A 20150-nucleotide genomic window follows, 5' to 3' on the forward strand; every position below is an offset into this window, starting at 1 on the left:
CAAGAGTCAATTCACCGATTTTTAAGAGCTGGCGGTACAGTGTCATCAGGAGAGCCAGCTGTCTGTCCTTGCCTGATGGTGGAACCTGGCTCTGTCACTGGCTTGTGCTTTGTACCCAACGGACTTGTGCCCATCAGAAGAAAACCATGAATGATGAAATGTGCTGCGCTGGTGCTAGCTCTCTGGCTTTTAACCTTCCGGGGTTAAAAGGAAGGCTTAAAACTACCACTGAAATGACGGTGTCTTACTGGGGACTTGGAGTTCCGCTCTTGTGCGTTAAAAGCTTGTTGTTTACAGATAAACCACCACAACACAGAAGCTTTCAACATACCTGTCTTTATTTGGCTTTTGCGATTTGATTTAAATAAATAGAAAGGTTCACACAGTTAATACAAAGACAGGAGCTTTTGCTGCATGGCTGGCAAATCTCAGGCTCTCCTGGTGTTTACTGATAGGCAGCACCTGCTAACACCTGAGGGCCCTCCGCCTCGTTCCTGGGCCAGTCCTGGTAGCTCTTCAACCGCCTAGTGCTCCTTGTGTATTGTTTATGTCCACTGAATACAAACACAGAAGAACACAGGTTTAGTACCAAGTTCTGCCGATCCTGTACTGTAAATGTGGTGCAGTATGGTGTGGGCCTGGATGCTAAGGACCTGAGACTGTCCAAACCTTGATCAAACCTGTTAGTCTCTCACTCACTAGAAAGGAAGTCAGTATTGCTACACTGGGTAGGACAATGAACTCGCTCAGGAATACTTAAACCAAGACCCTTTTCTTAAAGGGTTGGCTTGCCCATGAGGGCTGTTGGCATAGGGGGCTCAATTCAGCATAAGGGAATGTGCATACAGCCCCACCATGGTATTAAAGTCATTTTCGAGTGAGTGACCCAAATTCAAGGATCTATTTGACGAACTAGATGAGGACAAGTATGAGATTCAGCTCAGGAACAGAAAACAAACCTGTGTATGACAGCAAATCACAAGGCAGACTGAATTCACCAGCTTGCTGATGGATGTACCGAAACTGGGCTTAACATTTTGACTCAGTTATGTGTGCTGCACTGATTTTTTTAAAGCCCTGTTCAGCCGTTTTTATACTCACCTAAGAGTGTTTCTACTACTCTTAACAAACTTCCTACGGAGGACCTTTCTATCCACTCACCTGCCCACTGCTCCACCTCTACTTCCGCCTCCTTTTCTGTATCATTTTACCATCTATCCACCTTCCCCCTCCCTCGCCAGTCTTCTCCGTCATTCATCTTCCCACCCAACTAACCCTATTGGCTAGTTGGAATGTTAGCTCTCTAAAGGAGAGAAACCTATCCAAATGCCTAGTATGTAGCCAAAACAGTGCCAGGATGGTGTCTGCTGCCTTATAAGAGTTCTGCTGAGGCCAGGGGAGGCTGCTGGCTCACTTCCGCTCAAGTTCCAGTCAACTAGCTCCCCAACCTTCTTTCAAGGACGACTCCTCGCTCGCACACCATCAGCTCTCCGTCCTACCACCTCTCACAGTAACTCACAGCATCGCGGGTCCTTTTAGTCATATGTGCTTGCATCTTGCCAACCCCCGAGCTCAAGAACACTGTTGGCACATGGAATCTGAACTCTCCCTGGCTTGGTTTTCAAAAGTCTTGTTTGGAAATCAAAGAGCCCACCCTCTTTAAACACACCTCACCTCACCTGAATACATCCTGCCCGCAGTGCCTCCCCCTCGATGTCATATGAATCTGTAGTCTACGGGGGTCTCACTGTCCTGGCTATGCGGTCCTCCAAGCTCTTAATGAGCAGAGAGCAAAGTCAACCGGAGCACACAAACCTCATCTTGACTGAGCTGGCCTTCTTTCCTAGGGACCGAACGAACGTCATTCATGTCACCAGGAAGTCCCTAATTTGAAGGGAGGAGGGATTCACAAAGGATGAACGCCAGGCCCCTCACACCGGGTTGCTATTCTGAAAGCAGCCTCTGCCTAAAGCAAATCGTTTCAATGGGCCCTTGAACAGGAAAAGGCTCATGCCTCGAGTGTTGAGGAGGAACACACTAAGGAAGCAGGCATTGTCCCCCTTGAAGGAAGGCGCGTTAGACTTAGCTGGGAACAAGTACCTGAAACCTGTGCTCCACTGTCTAGGCCGGGATACACACTTCTGAATGGCTTATTTGTCTGAAGAGGCACCTTCCCTAGTCTGGCCTTATCTGGAAACTTTCATCAGAAATTAAAATGCTACAGTCAGTGCGGTGGTGTTCCGTTGGCTGACATGGAGTCAGATTCTAGCTGACAGTGCCCGCCCCTGCTCTAAACAATAAAACGAAGCTCCGCTCAGTCCTGTGCTCCGCACAACTGCTCCTCTTTGAGCCAACTGCTGCAGCCCTGGGTCAGGTGCTTCTCTCAGGGCGTCTTCTTCCTTGGTACTGGCTCTCCCCGTAACCAGCACGATGCCCTTCTCTGGAGACTGGCTTCCTACGAACATGGCCAAGTAAAGTTAGGTAAAGTCTCACTGTCCTCGTTTGTAAGGAGCAGTCTGGCTGTTACTTCCTTCAAAACAGAGTGGCTTGTTTTTCTGTTAAGTCCATGGTATATTTAATATCCATCGCCAATACCATAATTCAAATACCTCCATTCTTCTTTGGTCTTCCTTCTTCCAGCGTTTGAACGCACACGAGGCTATTGAAAAATGCCATGGCTGAGAATGATGAGGACAATGAATGCACAAATGTGCTTTACACAACTGATGTACGTATGGATTGTGTTAAGAGTTATATGGGCCCCTAATAAAACGATTAAAAAAAAAGAATTGTATGAGCTCCCAATAAAATAATTTTAAAAATGCTTTTAATATTTGCTCTACAAAAGACAATATTAAAAGAATGAAAAATAATAATAAAATACCATGGCTTGAGCCAGGGGCACCTTAGCCTCTGAAGTGGCATCTTTGCCTTCCAGCAGTTTATTGCAGCAGATCTGCCCAATGCAATATGCTGTTTGATTTCCTGACTGCTCCTCCCATGGGCATTGATTGTGGATGCAAGTAAAATGAGACCCTTGACAACGCCCATCTTTTCTCCTTTTCATGTAATGTTGCCTACTGGTCCAAGTGGGAGGCTCTTTCTTTAAGGCGTGATCCACGCTGAAGGCTGCAGACCTCGATGTGCATCAATCAATACCTCAGAAGTCCTCTTTGCTTTCAGGGCAAGGTTGCGTCCTCCGCACGCCACAAGTTAACGAACCTCTCTCCAGGCCGGATGCCACGTTCTTTACACAGCATACAGTTCCATATGGTGCAAGGGCACAACTCTGAAGCACACCTTTCCTGATCTGAAACCATGCACAGCACCCCTCGTTCTGTTCAAACAGCTGCCTCCTGGTCCCATGTACCAGGCAGTGCCACACAAATGAAGTGTTCTGGAATCCTCGCTTCTCAATGTTAGCCTTTACTTATTCTGATCCACATGGTGGATAGCCTTTGCACAGGCAATAAAACACAGGCAAACATCTTTCTTGTATTCTTTGCTTTCAGCCAAGATCCATCTGATGTCAGCAGTGATATCCCTTGTTCCACTTCCTCTTCTGAATCTGGCTTGAATTTCTGGCAGTTTCCTGTCAATATTTTGCTGTGATTGTTTTTCTGTTATATTCAGCAAAATCATACCAGCGTGTAATATTACTGATATTAATAAGGTCTTCATTCTGTTGGATCACATTTAGGAATGGGCAGTACACGAATCTCTTCCAGGCAGTTGGTCAGGTCTTCCAGAATAGTCGGCATACAGTAGTAAGCACCACCCCCACCCCCTGCAGCGTTACATCCGTTCGCTAAGACATTTCGGTTGGCACTCTGCCACAATTCTTGAAGCCTTCTTTTCTGCCAACACCTTCCGTGCAAATTGGAGTTCTTCTTCGGGATCACTGGCTCTTGACCATGTGCTACCTCCTGAAATGGTTGAATGCTGAACAGTTCTTTTTGTAGTGTTGACTCCGTATATTCCTTTCATCTGATACTTCCTACACTATTCACTATTTGGCCTTATAAATCCTTCAATATTTCAACTCGAGGCTTGAATTTTTCTTCAGCTTGAGAAATGCCAAACATGTTCTCGCTTGTTTTTAACTCTAGGGCTTTGAGCATTTCATCACAGCACTTCACTTTGTCTTTTCAAGCTGCCCTCTAGAAGGATGGTTTATTTGAGGGTTTGGTTTTTTTAATGCCACCTTTAGATCAAATACTAAGTGACCCAGGGTGGACAGTTTATTTCATCTAGAGCGCTGGAAGAGAATCTGTCCCTTCATCCAGCAGTCTGTGTGGGCAAGCCTGGGTGCACTTGCCCCATTTCAGCTACAAGACTGCCCAGCGTCAAAGTGGTCTAAAACAATGCTCAGCCCCCCAAGGCAAAGAACGTGGGCGGGGCATCTTTGAGCGGGTTGAGGCACACAAGGGAGAGTTCTTGGAGGTGCTTGAAAAAAACCAAACCCTCAGTACTGCTGCAAACAGAAGACCTTTTCTAGAGCTCGCCTTCTGGGTGTAATCTATTTAAAATGCACACATGATCTGTGCCAGTGCAAATGCTAGCAAGACTGGCAAAATCGGGGCTCTGTACCAGTTCATTCTGGTTTGACCCTCTGCCAAGAATCTGCCTTTCCACCCCAGATATATGGACCCAGAACCTACTTTTTTCCCCCTATGAAATACTTTCACTGGGGGCTCTTACATCTTATCAGAATCCATACATTCATCCATTGTGTCAAGCACATCTGTACATGTTGCCATCATCATTTTCAAAGCATTTTCTTTCTACTTGGCCCCCTCCCTCCCTCATGAACCCTTGATAAGTTATAGATTATTATTTTCATATCTTACATCATCCTGTTTCCCTTCATCCACTTTTCTGTTTGTCCCTCTGGGAGGAAGCTACATGTCGATCCTTGTGATCGATTCCCCCTTTCTCTCCCCACCTTCCCCTTATCCTCCTGATATTCTCTAGTCTCATTGTTGGTCCTGAGGGGTTTAGCCATCCTGGATTCCCTGTGTTGCGGGCTCTTATCTCATATCTTCTCCTGCCAGAATCTATTATTTAACAAGCTTTAACAGGTACACATAAGCAGCACCTGAAGACCGTGTTAAACTGTAGGCTGAACCAGTTTGAAGGCCTGGGTAAAACTTTATGGGCTCTTCTGGGTTTTCAAAAAGACAGTCTCCTGAAACCCAGAGATGCTGGCCCAGCCCTCGGGGACAGAATGTGCTGGCCTGGGAGCTGGGGCAGTTCCTAGGTGGCTCTGCAGCTTCCTTCTGGAAATTTCTTTGCAGCTCCTGAATGAGGAAGTCTCTACAAGCCGACACTAAGTGGATAAACTACCTTTAAAGAACACCTAACACACTTTGCTAACTCTGTTAGTAGGCCTCATCACAAAGGGGCCTAGAAGAACATTAGTTCAAACTGGAAACCTGGGTTCCAGCCTAGCCCCAATTTATTGTGTTAATGTGAGAAGGTCATTTCACTTCCCTGCTCTTCTGTAGAATGATTAAAACTCTGAAAGTCGAAAGTGTGTTGCAGATTAAGAACAAGGCCAGGCGGGTAAGGGTGCTTTGGAAAGTCTGAAGTGGTTTTGTGTTGGACAGCAGTAAGCGTGGTCCTCTGGACCTTCACTCTGTCTGTGCCAGTGGGTCTGGAGTGTGGGCAATTTTGCCCCACAGAGGACATGTGAGTGTCTGGGAGACATTTGGAGCTGCTACAGCAGTCGTTAAGGGTAGTGCTACTGACACCTAGTGGGTACAGGCTAGGGATGCAGCTGAGCATACCACGTGCTGCACTGCTTTGCTGGCCCAAGTGGTCAGCTGTTCCGTGGCCAAGAAACCCTGCTCGGAAGACCCCTAGTCTCAAGCACAGCTTTCCCTGTGGCACGACCCCACCCAGATTGCTCTACCAAATGCTGTACCCAACAGCCTGACACCTCCACGGGACGTGCATAGAAATCCTCCCTCCCTCTCCCTTCCAATCCACCGGGCCATCCTGCTCTCCTCACCGCACCTCTGTGGCCACTAGCCTAGTTCAAACCACTTTCTCCTCCTTCACCTCATGCCTGCCCCCGGTGCCCACATTTTCGACACAGATGCCAGAGTGACCTTTTTAACATTGAGTCAGAGTACAGCACCCTCAATCAAAACCCTTAATGGTTACTTTTCCCCTCAGAGTACAAACCAAATGCTTTACAAGGGCCCGTGCAGCCCGTCATGACCTGGCTTCCAGCTGCATCTCCTTCTTTTCTTTCTGCCTCTCTCCTTCGGCTCCAGGCACCAGCCCTCACTGCTCGGTCAGCACACCAGCTGGGAGGGCCCTCCCGCTGCCCCTCTGCCCCCGCCAGCCTTTGCAGCGACAAAACCTGACTTTCCAGGGACTTCAAAGTATGCTCTAGTTCTAAAATACTACGTTCAAAGGGAGCTTTTAAATTCATTTAAAAAGGGGGAGAAAAAACGAACATCTGTATCTTCGGGCCACAACCAGAGGTCTAACTGTTGCTGTCACAAGAAAAGGAGCCTCCTGGTTATCCAGTAGTTAAACCGTGGCTGCTAACCAAAAGGTCCGGTGGTTCGAACCCACTAGAGGCTCCATGGGGGAAACTGTGTCCACCTGTTTCTTTAAAGCTGACAGCCCAGGAAACGCTACAGGCAGGTCTAATCTGCCCCATGGCGTTGCTATGAGTTAAAGTCAACTAGAGGGCAATGTGTTTGGTTGTTTTTGGTTTTTTTTTTTTTTTTGGGGGGGGGGCATCCAAAAGCATGCGTTTATGACCATTTCACTGCCAAAAGTCTAAACCCAAATGACGATGCAGTTTCTGAGGGGAAGCAAACTCTTCTTCCTGAGGTAGCTGAGTAAAGCTGATTTCTCATTTTCGTAGTAGCTTAGGGGGAGAGGGTCTCATAGTAGAGGCATCACACATTCGATCAGCAAAAGGGAGCAGTACGGGAGGAAGCCCGCTCGCCCTGCTGCTGGGAAATGATGCAGGGTGACAGTAAGAAAGCAGGCTCTGAGGGCACACTGCCCTAGTTCACCTCCTCCTAGCTGTGTGACCAAGGTAAATCATTTAACCTGTGCGCTGCCAATTCGGTGGGTCGGGAGAGCAGGACGAGGACAGCACTCATGCCACAGGTGTGGGGACTAAACACAGGACTGCCTGGCAAACACCGAGTCCCGGCCTCTGGGAACCGAGAACTCGGGCCAGAAGCAGGCGGGTGACTGATGGTTTTTATAGTAAGCTATGCAGAAACACTTGAGGCTCCTTAAACACTATACATGACCATGTGAATGTGGAAAAAGAAAGCTAACAAGCGAGCACGTTGTCCTGACTGTTCTCTCGTGGCCTGGAGCGGCGTGCTTGCGCTACCGGTCCTTGGAGAAGAAAAGCTGGATCACACAGCAAGCGGCTTGGCACAGCTGACGTCCCTCCAGCTTCCCTGAGTCACCCGGAAACCTATCACTGAAAAGGGCCTGCAGCCCAGCAGGAAGGAGGCCTGAGGTTTCATGGCAGTGCGAAGGTTATATGAAAACTCACAAACCAAACTCAGCCATTGCTTCGTTCCACTTCATAGTGACCCCAAATGACAGAGTAGAACTGCCCCATAGGGTTTCCTAGATTGTGGAGGAAACAGTCTAATCTTCCGAGTGGCTGGTAGGTTTGAACCACTGACCTTGGGGTTAGTAGCCCAACATGTAGCCCACTACCGCACCAGGGCTCCTTTGAAAGTTACATTCGTGCCCTCTAAAGCCTCATAAAGGCTCCCTGGTGGCACTGCAGGTTAAGTGTTGGGCTTCTTATGGCAAGGTCAGCAATTCCATCCCGTGAAGATGGACAGCCTGAGAACCCTACCAAGCAGTTCTACTCTGTCCTGCAGGGGGCGCTAAGAGTACGAATCATCTCACTGGCAGTGGGCTGGTTCTACCCACGTGATGCCATTTGCCTTCTTGTCCCATTCAGGGGCCTATGAGCGCATAACTAACTACTGGGCTCAGTTCCATGAAGAAGGCCCAGACCCATTCTCTTATTATTGTACTAACCCTTCAAGGTAAACAGAGGGCCCACAAATCACCACACTGTCAGCTTTGCCTTTTCCAGGACCCCTGCTAACCCCTAAAACTTTTTCTGGGTCTTCTTTAAAATCATTTTATTGGGAGCTCATACAGCTCTTATCACAATCCACAAACACATTTCTACATGTCGCCACCATCATTTTCTGAACATTTTCTTTCTATTTGTGCCCTTCGTAATAGTTCATTTCCCCCCTCAGCCACCCTCCCTCCCTCATGAACCCTTCATAATTTATAAATTATTTTTTTCATGTCTTACCGATGTAAGTGACCGATGTCTCCCGTCACTTACTTTTCTGTTGGACAACCCCCAGGGAGGGGGTTATAAGGAGATCATTGCGATCAGTCCCCCACCCCCTTCCCCTTACTCTCTTGGTATCCCTACTATCACTATTGGTCCTAAGGAGTTTATCTGTCCTGGATTCCCTGTGTTTCCAGTTCTTATCTGTACCAGTGTACATGCTCTGGTCCAGCCAGATTTGTATGGTAGAATTGGGGTCATGATGGGGTGGGGGTGGGGGGTGAAGAAGCATTAAAGAACTAGAGGAAAGTTGTATGTTTCATTGGTCTTACACTGCACCCTGCCTGGCTCGTCTTCTCCCTGTGACCCTTCTGTAAGGGGATGTCCAATTGTCTACAGATAGGCTTTGGGTCTCCACTCCGCACTCAACCCTCCCATTCACATTGACATGATTTTTATTCTGGGTCTTTGATGTCTGATACCTGATTCTGTCGACACCTCATGATCACACAGGCTGGTGTGCTTCTTCCATGTGGGCATATTGCTTCTCTGCTAAATGGCCTCTTATCTTCAGGCCTTTAAGATCCCAGATATATATCTTTTGATAGCCAGGCACCATCAGCTTTCTTCACCACATTTGCTTATGCACCCATTTTGTCTTCAGCGATCTTGTCGGAAAGGTAAGCATCACAGAATGCCGGATTATTAGAACAAAGTGTTCTTGCATTGAGGGAGTACTTGAGTAGAGGCCCAATGTCAGTCTGATACCTTAATACTTAACATACACATATATGCACATAGATCTATTTCCCTATTGTTATACATAAATATATTTACATATGCGCATGCCTGTATTTAGACCTCTATACATGTCCTTTGCCTCCTAGTTCTTTCCTCTATCTCCTTTTACTTTCCTCTTGTCCCACTATAACCCCTGCAGTTTTTAACCCTCAAGTGAAGGGAGAGCAGTCTTCTATGTGCCTTGGCTGAGAGAGATGGCAGTGGGTTGGAAGAGCTTGACTGCTGAAAGCAGACAGACTGCTGCTCGAGCTTCAGGTCTAAGCACGCTGCTGGGGGCCATCAGGGAGAGCTGCATGGAGCGGGGCGGGAAAAGAGTGGGCAGGCAGGGCAGATGGCAGTGGCTGCGGCTAGAGGAGCAGATGAACCTCCCCACCAAGATAATGACAACTTTCTCCTTCTGAACCAGAACTTGGTGGAAGTAATCACAGTGACCCGGCCTGTAATCTGCCTTAAAGGGGTATACGACACACACCAGCCTCAAACGCTACATATAAATAAATGGATAAGGACACAAAATAGAAGCCACAGTCCAAGCAGCAAAATAAACGCATCTGCTATCGGTTTGCAGCTCCAGGTGCAAATGTTTACTCCTCTGGAGACAGAGAGCGCAGGGCTGGGCTGCTCCAAAGAGCAGCACCTGGGTTTTTCTTGCCAGTCACTTCTGCCTGCCCAGTGGCCTTATTATTCTGTCAGGGCTTCTTTAGAGAGCATCTATTCAAAATATGGCAGAAGTTCTAGAAAAAAGTTCTAATTTTAGTAAGGACCCTCCTGCCCCTAATAAAGTGCTCATCCCTGCTTTCATGCTGTCCAATTAGAGGCACGCCAGGGTGCTAGCCCCATAGAGTCAATAGAGCAAGCATATATACTCCAGTGACTGTGTCTGCCTTCAGGGGCTCTTGAGAAAACGCACATAAAAAGGTGAATTAAAACAGTGCCTAGAAGTCATCAATACTTGCTATGACTGTTCAGGTGGGACAGGTCAGCCACAACTGAACTGACACTGAGGCCAGGTGACGTCTAACAAACGCAAGCAGCTGCATTTATGATCCTTGGAGAACGTCAGCATAGACGTACAGGGGCGGGGGAACACGCGTACCACCCCAAAACGGGCATTTTCCCAAAGCTATGTAGTTTTTGTTGTTTTGTTTTTTTTTTAATAAAACAAGCATCACTTTCAAAGTACTCTCCATTACACTTAATACATTCGTCAAATCTGCAATTCCATTCTTGGAAACATTTTTCAAACTCAGCTGTTTGATGGCTGATAGCACCTCCCTTATTTTTTCTTCACCTCTTCTACATAGCCAAATTGCTGTCCTTTCATGTCCCTCTTCATTCCCGGAAACAAAAAGAAGTCACATGGAGTGAGGGCAGGTGAGTAAGATGCTTGGGGCAAGAGAGGCATGCTGCTTTTTGGCAAAAACTGGCGCACTGAGATGGCAGCACGATCAGGTGCATGGTCGTGGTGGCAAAATCAGCCCCGTCTGCCACAAATCAGGCCTTTTTGGTGGCATGCTGTTACAGAATCTTTTCAGAATCTCTAAATAGAAAGTTCCATTAATAGTCTGACCTGGTGGAACAAATTCCAAATGTACTACAAGTTGAAACATTTTCATCTGTTTGAGAAGTTGGTGGGCATCAACATTTCACTTTTTTTTTGAAACGAGAAAACCACTCCTACACTTGAGTTTTTCCCATAGTGCCATCCCTGTAACTGCTCAACATCACAACCGTTTTTGCAGCATTTTTTCCCCAAGCAGAAAAAATTTCACAGCTGTATGTTGTTCTCTTAAATCAGCCATCACCAAAAATTGAGGCTCAAGCGAAACGGTTTTTACGAGAAAAACTCAGTGACCAGAGAACACCTTCCTAGGCAGTGCTACTAGCTGTTAGGCAGAGCTTAATTCTGTTTTGTTTTGGGGGGGTGGAGGGTGGGAAGGGAATACCCCCTTCTGTGCATATAGTTGTCTGACTTCCCCTGACAGTTCTCACACAGGGAAGTGTGCTAGGTGCTCTAGTCTGTGGGAGTCAATGAGGGCAGGCATTCCCAGCCAGTTCCCCCCAGGCCGAGCAATGAGCCCAGAGAGCTTAGATGATCAGGAGCAAGGGGGGGGAGGGGGGGGCTCCAGGGACATCCAGTTCCTGGTGCTGACAGATGCACTATTGTCATCCAACCCTCATAGAACAATGCGTGAAGCAACCTTTTCATTTCATCCTACCAACCTTAGAAGTTAAACTCTAACTCTGGAGGCACCAGGAAACGGTACCTGCCTACTAAAACCGTGCTCCTGGGCTTCCAAGAGCATCACGTTCTTGCTGGCTTTGGGGGGAGGCGGGGAATTTCTTTAGAGTAAATCAAGGTTACTGCCTACTCTGCTAGCCCTACCATCAGAACAGCAGGCCCCTCCCACCAATCAATAGAGAGGCACCTGGGTGAACAGAAAACACTTTCCTCACTCCAGGTCCTCGGCTGTCCTTCCTTTCCACCCACTCCTCATAGGAAGGGTGCTATTTATCCTAAACAGCCTGCCGTGTGTGGCCCCAAGGGCTACCAAACAGTTCTGTTTTTATCACCTGGGTGAAGGAGTCACCACTGCTTTAAAGACTCAGCAAATGGGAGCTCTTTGGCAGCAACCCTCAGTGTACGTCCCAGCCATTGCATCGTACACACCCCACCCACGCCGGTCCCTTCACACCTTGATAAGCCTGTGGCCATCGCTCTCGTCCAGCCTCCCACACAACACAAAGATGCAAGGAAAGCCCAGTTCTTCCTCTGCCTGGCCCCAGCTCTGCTCTCACACTAACCGTGGTGCGGGCCAGCTTCCCAGCCCCACAGAGCTTTCGTTGCCTCGTGGATGTGAGCACTGAAGGTGCTTGGCAACAAGTCTGGCACACGGTGAGCGTTGAAAAAAGCTTGGGGGTATGTGTGATCTCATCATTTTGTCCAGTATACTTCAGAACCTCAACCGTGCCTGTCTTTAGAAATAAATAAGTGACTGACTCTCAATCCAAACACAACTATTTAGGATTATCCCTGCTTTTAAGCCTTACCCATCTGTAATGCTTTTATCTCCAGCCCTTAAAGAACTACCTGCGACCAAGTGAGCCAACCTCCCACACCCTTGAACACATCTCCCAACTACACGTTCCTTACTCACTCTGCATGCAGCACTTACTGTTGTCCAACTACTGTCCTTCTGGTGTGCTCATCCTCCCACAGCTCAGGCATCCTGGGGAAAGCCCTTCCCAGTAACTCCATCTCCCCTTTAATGCTCACTGCACTCCCAGCCACCTAGCATACACTTCCACTGTGCTGCTCTCGACTGGTCAACTTCAAACTCCAGTCAGCCACCTTATGTAAGCTTCATCTCCTCTACTGGAATATAATCTCCTCCTAAAGGGTAGGGATCAATTATTTTATTCCTCTTGAGCCTCCCATTACATCCCATTTCATTCCTCAAGAGTCGTAAGAAGTGGAGCTGATGCAACTTTTGCTAAAAATACTTCCAAAAAACTTGCTAAATGGTCATCTAAGTGTTTTCTGAACCCAATTGTTTAGGTGAAGAAACAAGGTCTCCAGCATCCCTCTGGGATCTACCCTTGCCATCCTCAGCTGTGGTAGTCAACAGTCTAATGCTGCTTTTGTGAACGAGCCCCTCTCTCGCGTCAAGTCCATGCCAACTCAGCGACAAGACACAACTGCCCCTGTGGGTGTCCAGAGACTAACTCTCTATGGGAGTAGAAAATCTCTTCTTTCTTGTGGGGCTTTCGAACTGATGGCCTTGTCCCCCAGAGTCCTTAAAAAAACTCCACCAGCTCCAAGAACAAGCCTCACCAGCCTCACCATAACCAGCCTTTCCAGAAGCAATAGCACCTGGTCGGGGCTCAATTTAGCTGGGAGGGGTGACTTTCCCAGCGACGGCACCACAGAACCCCGTCCTTCTACTAAACCTAGTGAGGAATCAGGCAGCTCACATTCGGGTAAAGGGCAGCCCACGCAGAAAGCACTGGAACGGCTGGCTTTGCCAACCTCACCTTCCCACTGAACTCAACCACCTCAAGTTTGTGTTCTAACAGGCAGCACATGTTAACCTTAGACTCACTTGCCACCTGGAACAGTGATACTATGAAGGGTTAAATTTAAGAGAGGTAAAAAAAAAAAACGGGAGAAATAAGAGCTTAAAGAAAAATATTTTATTAGAATGTTAAAATGCCAAAAATCTTTCCTCAAATACAGGCCATTTAGTGCCTTGCCAATGAACTTATTCGTGTCCTATAAAACTAACATGACTCCACAGAATCCTTTATCCATCTGATCTGTCAGCCAATCAATTCTTTATTAGATCACTCCCAAATGAAGTTTCTTACTAGACTGTGGAGAACGAGGGGTCCTCGTCAGCTCTCTCCATTTGCCCTCTTGACCTAGACCAGGAAGCTTTAAACCACTGGCAAGAAAAAGACCACTCTCACATCAGCTCAATAGCCTCAGATAAACATCAACTTTACTGGCAAAATGTGCAGGTGGACGCCAACAGGAAGCAGGGGCAGACTTGACAGTGTTACAGCACTGAGGCTGCAGCACGACGAGTCAGAGAAGAAGGCACAGGCATTCGCATGGGACCTGCCACAGGAGCCACCGACCACAGGGCTTTAGCCACTCGACACAAGCAACAACCGGGAACCCGAGTGTGTGGAAGACACTGGTTTTTATCCAGCCAGCATGGAAAGAAACCGAGCAAGAAGGTAAACACCTAAGAGCAGGGTCCTACAATCATCAGAACATTTAAACTCTGGGTTAACTACACAAAACCATTTGCTTGTGTATTTCCCATATGTGCAAAGTGAAAAAAAAAATCGCTCGGACCGCCACAGCTGACTGAGGGGACATCGCCAAGGAGACATGCAGGCAGGGCAAATCAAGTAAAAGCTCAGTGACCATACTTAGGGTAGACACTGAGCTTCGCTTTTTCTCAAAAACAAACAAACACACAACAACAACAAAAACCCACCTTAGAAACAAAAAGCAAAAGCAGGAACCAATGATAAGGTTGGGCTGTGGCTGCTCTCGACTTCAGATACACTTACATGATAAGAATGGCGGGTGATGTTTGACTTTTTTTTTTTTAAACCTAAAGGTGAAAAACTTTGTTCTTTAAATCCCAAACCAGAGCAGAGAAACGGGAGTAAATTAGTATAAATGTGCATGAAGCAACATCTATAGGACATGAAGATTTGGGGGCGGGGGGGAGGGGAGAAGGGGTAGGTTTTTGTGTTGTTGCTGTTGGCAGAGCTAGGCAGTCTGAAAGAACCTCTTCCGAGGTGTGGCAGTCTAGGCTTTTAAATTTGCCAGGAAAGGGTATCACAAATCCCAAGGCCCACCACCTACCCCTTCTCCTCTTCTCCGAGGGCACCTACCTTACTGTAAGTCACTACTGATAGGTTGTTTGCGTGACTGCTGGGGGAAAGATTTACAGAGTTCTGTGAGAGTCTATTCTGATCTTGCTCAGTTTGGTCGGGAGCAGGAGCCCATGTGTTTTTGCTGATCGAGTCGAACCCGGAACCCCCAGGGTCTTTTAGGTTGTTTTCATCTGATTGTCGGTTCTTTTGGGGAGAGGCAAACGGGTTGAAGTTTCCTTCTACCTTGCGATGTGGCTGTGTGTTGAACTCCGTTTCAAAAGATGACAGCTGCTGCGTTACTCCCAAAAGTCCACCCACCTCCACACTGAGAATCACCCAGATGACATCTGAAACAGAAAGATAACGACATCAGCCCCAGGAGTGACTTCAAGAATCCCAAACATCACCCCAGCCACAGAAATACACACACGTCTACACCCACGTTAAAAGCGTGCTGATAGAACAGCCCTGTATGTGTGTCTCCATTTGTTTGTTTGTTTTTCGGTAATGTCAAGTTCAAACTCAGATACAAATTCAGCAGACTTCTGCAGTGAGTCATGAAACTACTTGTAAACAGCTTACCAGCTGACTCTATTTGGAAATCATTAATCCACAGTACAATTGATCATTACATAGACCATAGAAGCTATTAATCCCAGAATTACCAGCTTTAAAAAAATAAAAAAAGTTTGCATTAGTTTAACTCAGAAAACTTACAGCATGGCTCCTTCTCGAGTAAAAATTTTAAAATGCTTTTAATTACTAGAATGACAATTTGTCGGCTCCTCTCCACCCGCCAGCAACTTAAGAGTGACCATGTATTGTCCAAACTGGGACATATGAGAGTGAAAGAGGAAGCTACTAATAGTTACACCAGCATATTAGGGATAAGCCACCAAGCAACTGGAGACATAGAGCACTCTGGCTATTGCCATTATCTACTGGATCAAAATAGACTAAGAACTCAGTACGCCTTAGACTTTCTAAAGTAATCCAATTTTTTTTAATCACATAAAGAAATCCGACCACAAGTCTACCCTGAAGCCTACGAGATTGTGTTCAAGATGCGCCACAGGGCTTCTCGCCACAATTCAGTTCAAGAGTTCCTCCATTGCCAGGGGTAACAGTTCAAACAGAAGAACAGAGAGAGGACCATTTCCTTTGATACTCAGCACCTCTCTTCTGACAACAGTGGCATCTACTTCCCTGCTGGAAGCTTTCAAGAAGCAAAGTACAGAAAGGCCAAGAAACATTTTAAGTGTGTGAACCCTGCTAAAAACAAGCATGAAAGAAATTTGCCCCGTCCCTGAATAACTGTTAAAAGGCTGACAGGAAAAAGCAAAGGAATGGCATCAGTTAGCTACCTAGAAACACAGAAAAGTACAAATTTGTTCTAGATATTCCCTTGGGGTCCTATACCTGAAGAAGGGGTCTGAAGAAAAGTGGGTGAAGGGAGACGTCAGACAGCGTAAGATAAGACAAAATCTGGCTAGACCAGAGGATGGACACTGGTACAGATAGGAACCGGAAACACAGCGAATCCAGGGCGGATGATCCCTTCAGGACCAGTGGTGTGAGTGGTGATACTGGGAGGGTAGAGGGAGGATGGGTTGGAAAGGGGGAACCGATTACAAGGAACTACATATAACCTCTTCCCTGGGGGACGGACAACAGAAAAGTGGGTGAAGGGAGACGTCGGACAGGGCAAGATATGACAAAATAATAATTCATAAATTATCAAGGGTTCATGAGGGAGGGGGGATCGGGGAGGGGGGGGAAATGCAGAGCTAATGCCAGGGGCTTAAGTGGAGAGCAAATGTTCTGAGAATGATGAGGGCAACGAATGTACAAATGTGTTTTACACAATTGATGTATGTATGGATTGTGGTAAGGGTTATATGAGCCCCTAATAAAACAATTAAAAGAAGAAGAAGAAGGGGTCTGAGAGTGTCATGTAGCCCTAAAACTCAGTTCTGGGTTAGTCCTTTTAGAGCTGGACTAAGTGGTGGTACGCAAACAGCTATGAGCAAGAATCTGGTAAGCAGCGAGGCAGTGACATCTGCTGTTTACTCTTGGAGCCAGCAACTCCTCTCACCTCTAAAAGGAGGAGACTAAAGTCACTTACACAGGATTCTCTGGAAGGCCAGACCCATCACTGATGAATGAAAACGTCGGACTGCATACCAGTAACAAGCAAGCAAGCACCATGAAAGTTCACCTGCCTGGATTTAATGGTGGAAGCCTGGGCATGCAGCATGTAAAAATCCGGGACAGAACCAGCGGTGGTGGTCAGAGGGCTTGAGTTCAATCTGAGTTGGCCTACTGTCCCATGGCCTCTAAAAATGTTGGCCCGACAGCCTAGAATCCAGAAGAATATAGGTATCTGCTAGTTGGTCCAGCAGCCCCGGATCCTGCCTGGGCGGCAATCACCCCTGTGAAACACTGCTTTAGCCAACACAAAGACTGACGCCTACAGGATGTAGGCTTAAAGAACCACAAACCTGACAGCCTTGTCTCTTGCACTGGCTTTCTAACCAAGGCAACATTCACTGCTCATGTTCCCAAATGGATACACCTTGCTTTAAAGCACCTTTATTCCTATTTCCCGTCTTCCACTCCTCTCCCCCCAAACCCTTTTCTAAGTACATGATATGTTGAGCAAGCTCAGCTACAAGGTCCCATCTTTTATTCTCTCGGCTCGGGATACGAAATGCTGATGAGAAAGGGCAGTTTGCTGACAGCTGGTACCAACGAAGTACACCCGAGTGGCACCCTCCCCTTTCCAGGAGACACTGGTCGTCCAGGGTTACTCCCAGGATGGGTCACTGTGAAGAAGCACGTGTGCCTTCTGCAGCCTACCGTCTCAGCTACCTTGATTCCCCTCGAGACCTCACATTTCTGAATGGAGGGCCCCAGGCACAGTGGACAGGCATTCTGTAACCACACAGATTGACAAAACCAAGATGGACCCAGTAAGCTCAATGCAGAGAGCTCTGACCTTTCCTAATTGTGGTCAGAGTACCTTGGTTACTGAGACAAGAATGAACTGTTCTTGTCTTGCGAACAATTTTATTCACCTGTGATGATAAAATCACAACTGAATGGAATCTTAAAAACCACACAAACCCACCACCATCAAGTGATTCCCACTCAGAGACCCTACGTACAAGTTCCCAGACTAGACGATTTTACTGCAACAGGCGGCTTCATCCTCCTCCCCTAGTAGCCCAACACCTAACCCACAGAGCCACCCGAAGAGACATCAGCTTCTGAATAAAAGATCTGGTCCTGGATGTAAAAGTGATGAACTCAAGATCACACTTAAAGTTAGAAGCAGGAGTAGTCAAGATAGCGCCCAGGTAGAATCACCTGCCCAGAAGAGAGAGGCCTGGGAAGCAAACCGGAGGAGAAAGCAACAAGACTAATGGTTCTGGACGGAGGAGGCGGGGGAAGGTGAGCAGATAATGCCATAGATGGGGAACAACTAGGGAATTAAAATAAACAACAAGGAGGGTGTAGAGATCCTAGGGATGCTGAAGCAATCTAGCTGAGATTAATTACTAAGAGGCAGATGAAGGGCAAGTGTGATGGTGGGACAAGAGGATGGTAAAAGGAAACAGGAAAGATCTAGGAAGCAAAGTTATGGATAGAGGTATAAACATAGGTATAAATATATGTAAATATATTAATTCATAAAAATATGACAATACATTGGGGAAGTAGATGCACTTTGGGCCTCTGCTCAAGCCCTCCCTCAACGCAAGAAGACTGTTCTAATAACCCGGCATTCTGTGATGCTCACCTTCCCGACACAATCAACAAAGACAAAATGGGTGCATAAGCAAAAGTAGTGAAGAAAGCGGATGGCGCCTAGCTACCAAAGATATAGTGTCTGGGGTCTTAAAGGCTTGAAGTTAAACAACAGGCCATCTAGTAGAGAAGCAAAAAGGCCACATGGAAGAAGCACACCAGCCTGTGCAATCATGAGGTGTCGATAGGATGCGGTAACAGGCATCAGAAGACCCAAAACAAACGAACAAGGTAAACATATTGTTGAGAAAGAGGTGGAACAGAGACCCCCCCCAAACCCATCTGTAGACAATATGACATCCCATCACAGAAGGGTCACAAGGAAGGGATGAGTCAACCAGGGCACAGTATAGCATTGATGAAACACACAATATTCCTCTGGTTCTTTGAGGTTTCCTCAGCCCCCACTATCATGACCCCAGTCCTGCCTTTCAGTTCTGGATAGACAGGAGCAAATACACTGGTGGAGATAAAAGCTCACGACACATGGAATCCAGGTCGAAACAGGAACAGGAATGGCAGTAACGATAGCAGGAGGCTAGGGAGAAGGTAAGGAGAGGAGGGGAGGAAGGAGGAACCAATCACAATGATCAACGCAGAACACCCCTACCCCCAAAGGAGGATGAATATCAGAAATACGCGTGAAGGAAGACAGCACTTAGTGTAAAACATGAAAAAAATAATAATCTATAATTTACCAAAGGGTCACCGGGGGGGGGGGGGAATGATACCACAGGCTCAAATATAGAGCAAAAGTTTAGACATGATGATGGCAACATATGTACAAATAGGCTTGATACAACTGATGTATGGACTATTATAAGAACCCCCAATTAAATGATCTTAAAAAAAAGTTAGAAGCCAACCTCACAGACAGGCCTTGTTAAGTCTGGCCCTAAAGTAACTTTTTTTTAAAATAATCATTTTACTGGGGGCTCATACAACTCTTTTTATAATACATCCATTGTGTCAAGCACATACATCAAGCGCATACATACGTCCATGGTGGCAAGCACATTTGTTGCCATCATCATTCTCAAAATATTTGCTACTCCTCTTCCCAGTCTTCCCTGGCCCTCTGCTGCCGCAGCCACGAAGGTCGAGCTGTGCAGCTTCGTGGGTGTAAGATTTACCCTGGGCACGGGCGGTGCTACGCCAGGACCCATGGAAAGGTTTTCCAGTTCCTTAATGCAAAATGCGAGTCGGCATTTCTTTCCAAGAGGAACCCTCGGCAGATAAACTGGACTGTTCTCTACAGAAGGAAGCACAAGAAGGGGCAGTCGGAAGAAATTCAAAAGGAAAGAACCCGCCGTGCAGTCAAATTCCAGAGGGCCATCCCTGGTGCATCTCTTGCTGATTGAATGGCCAAGAGAAATCAGAAACCTGAGGTTAGAAAGGCCCAAGGAGAGCAGGCTATTAGGGCTGCCAAGAAAGCAAAAAAGGCAAAGCGGGCTTCTAAAAAGACAGCAATGGCTGCTACCAAGGCGCCACAAAGGCAGCATCTGAGCACACGATTGGGAAGCCCATGGAAGTGTGCGCTCCCCGGGCTGGTGGGAAACGCGAAGTTGGCAGCTGAGACTTTCTAATAAAGATGCAACAATAAAAAAAAAAAAACATTTGCTAAAGTAACTTCTTAAAAGCACCGTGTTCTGAGCTTTGGTGCTTGAATGTACTCAAATATCTCATTGAACCAGTCCCTCTTACAGATGGCAAAGTTCCCCAGGAAATGATGAGTGGACATTGGAGACAGGGCCTGGTGCCCCAACAGGCTAGACTGGAAAACACAAGCTTTTCTTTCTTGGTATATTTTAATTTGTTCTTTGTCAGT

At 46.9% G+C, this 20150-nt stretch overlaps 1 protein-coding gene and 1 pseudogene across 4 annotated transcripts in view; one reads left to right on the plus strand and one right to left on the minus strand.

Moving 5' to 3' along the window:
* ILRUN (inflammation and lipid regulator with UBA-like and NBR1-like domains) overlaps positions 1–20150 on the minus strand; it is a 104473-nt gene that overhangs the window by 7379 nt on the left and 76944 nt on the right. Inside the window, exons 4-5 of one of the 4 annotated variants that reach the window (XM_045292484.1) lie at positions 14531–14859; positions 321–554 (exon numbers count right to left, since the gene is read on the minus strand). In XM_045292484.1, the coding sequence (XP_045148419.1) occupies positions 546–554; positions 14531–14859 (338 nt within the window). In that variant the 3' untranslated portion in view covers positions 321–545. Of the gene's footprint in view, positions 1–320; positions 555–14530; positions 14860–20150 lie in introns of those variants that run through there. The other 3 variants (XM_045292486.1, XM_004717229.4, XM_045292485.1) reach the window with 3 other exon arrangements.
* LOC105979892 lies at positions 19325–19898 on the plus strand (annotated as a pseudogene).

Source organism: Echinops telfairi, unplaced genomic scaffold (assembly GCF_000313985.2).
Source record: "Echinops telfairi isolate 266 unplaced genomic scaffold, ASM31398v2 ScPeMD7_655;HRSCAF=1070, whole genome shotgun sequence".
In the NCBI taxonomy this organism is placed as follows: domain Eukaryota; kingdom Metazoa; phylum Chordata; class Mammalia; order Afrosoricida; family Tenrecidae; genus Echinops; species Echinops telfairi.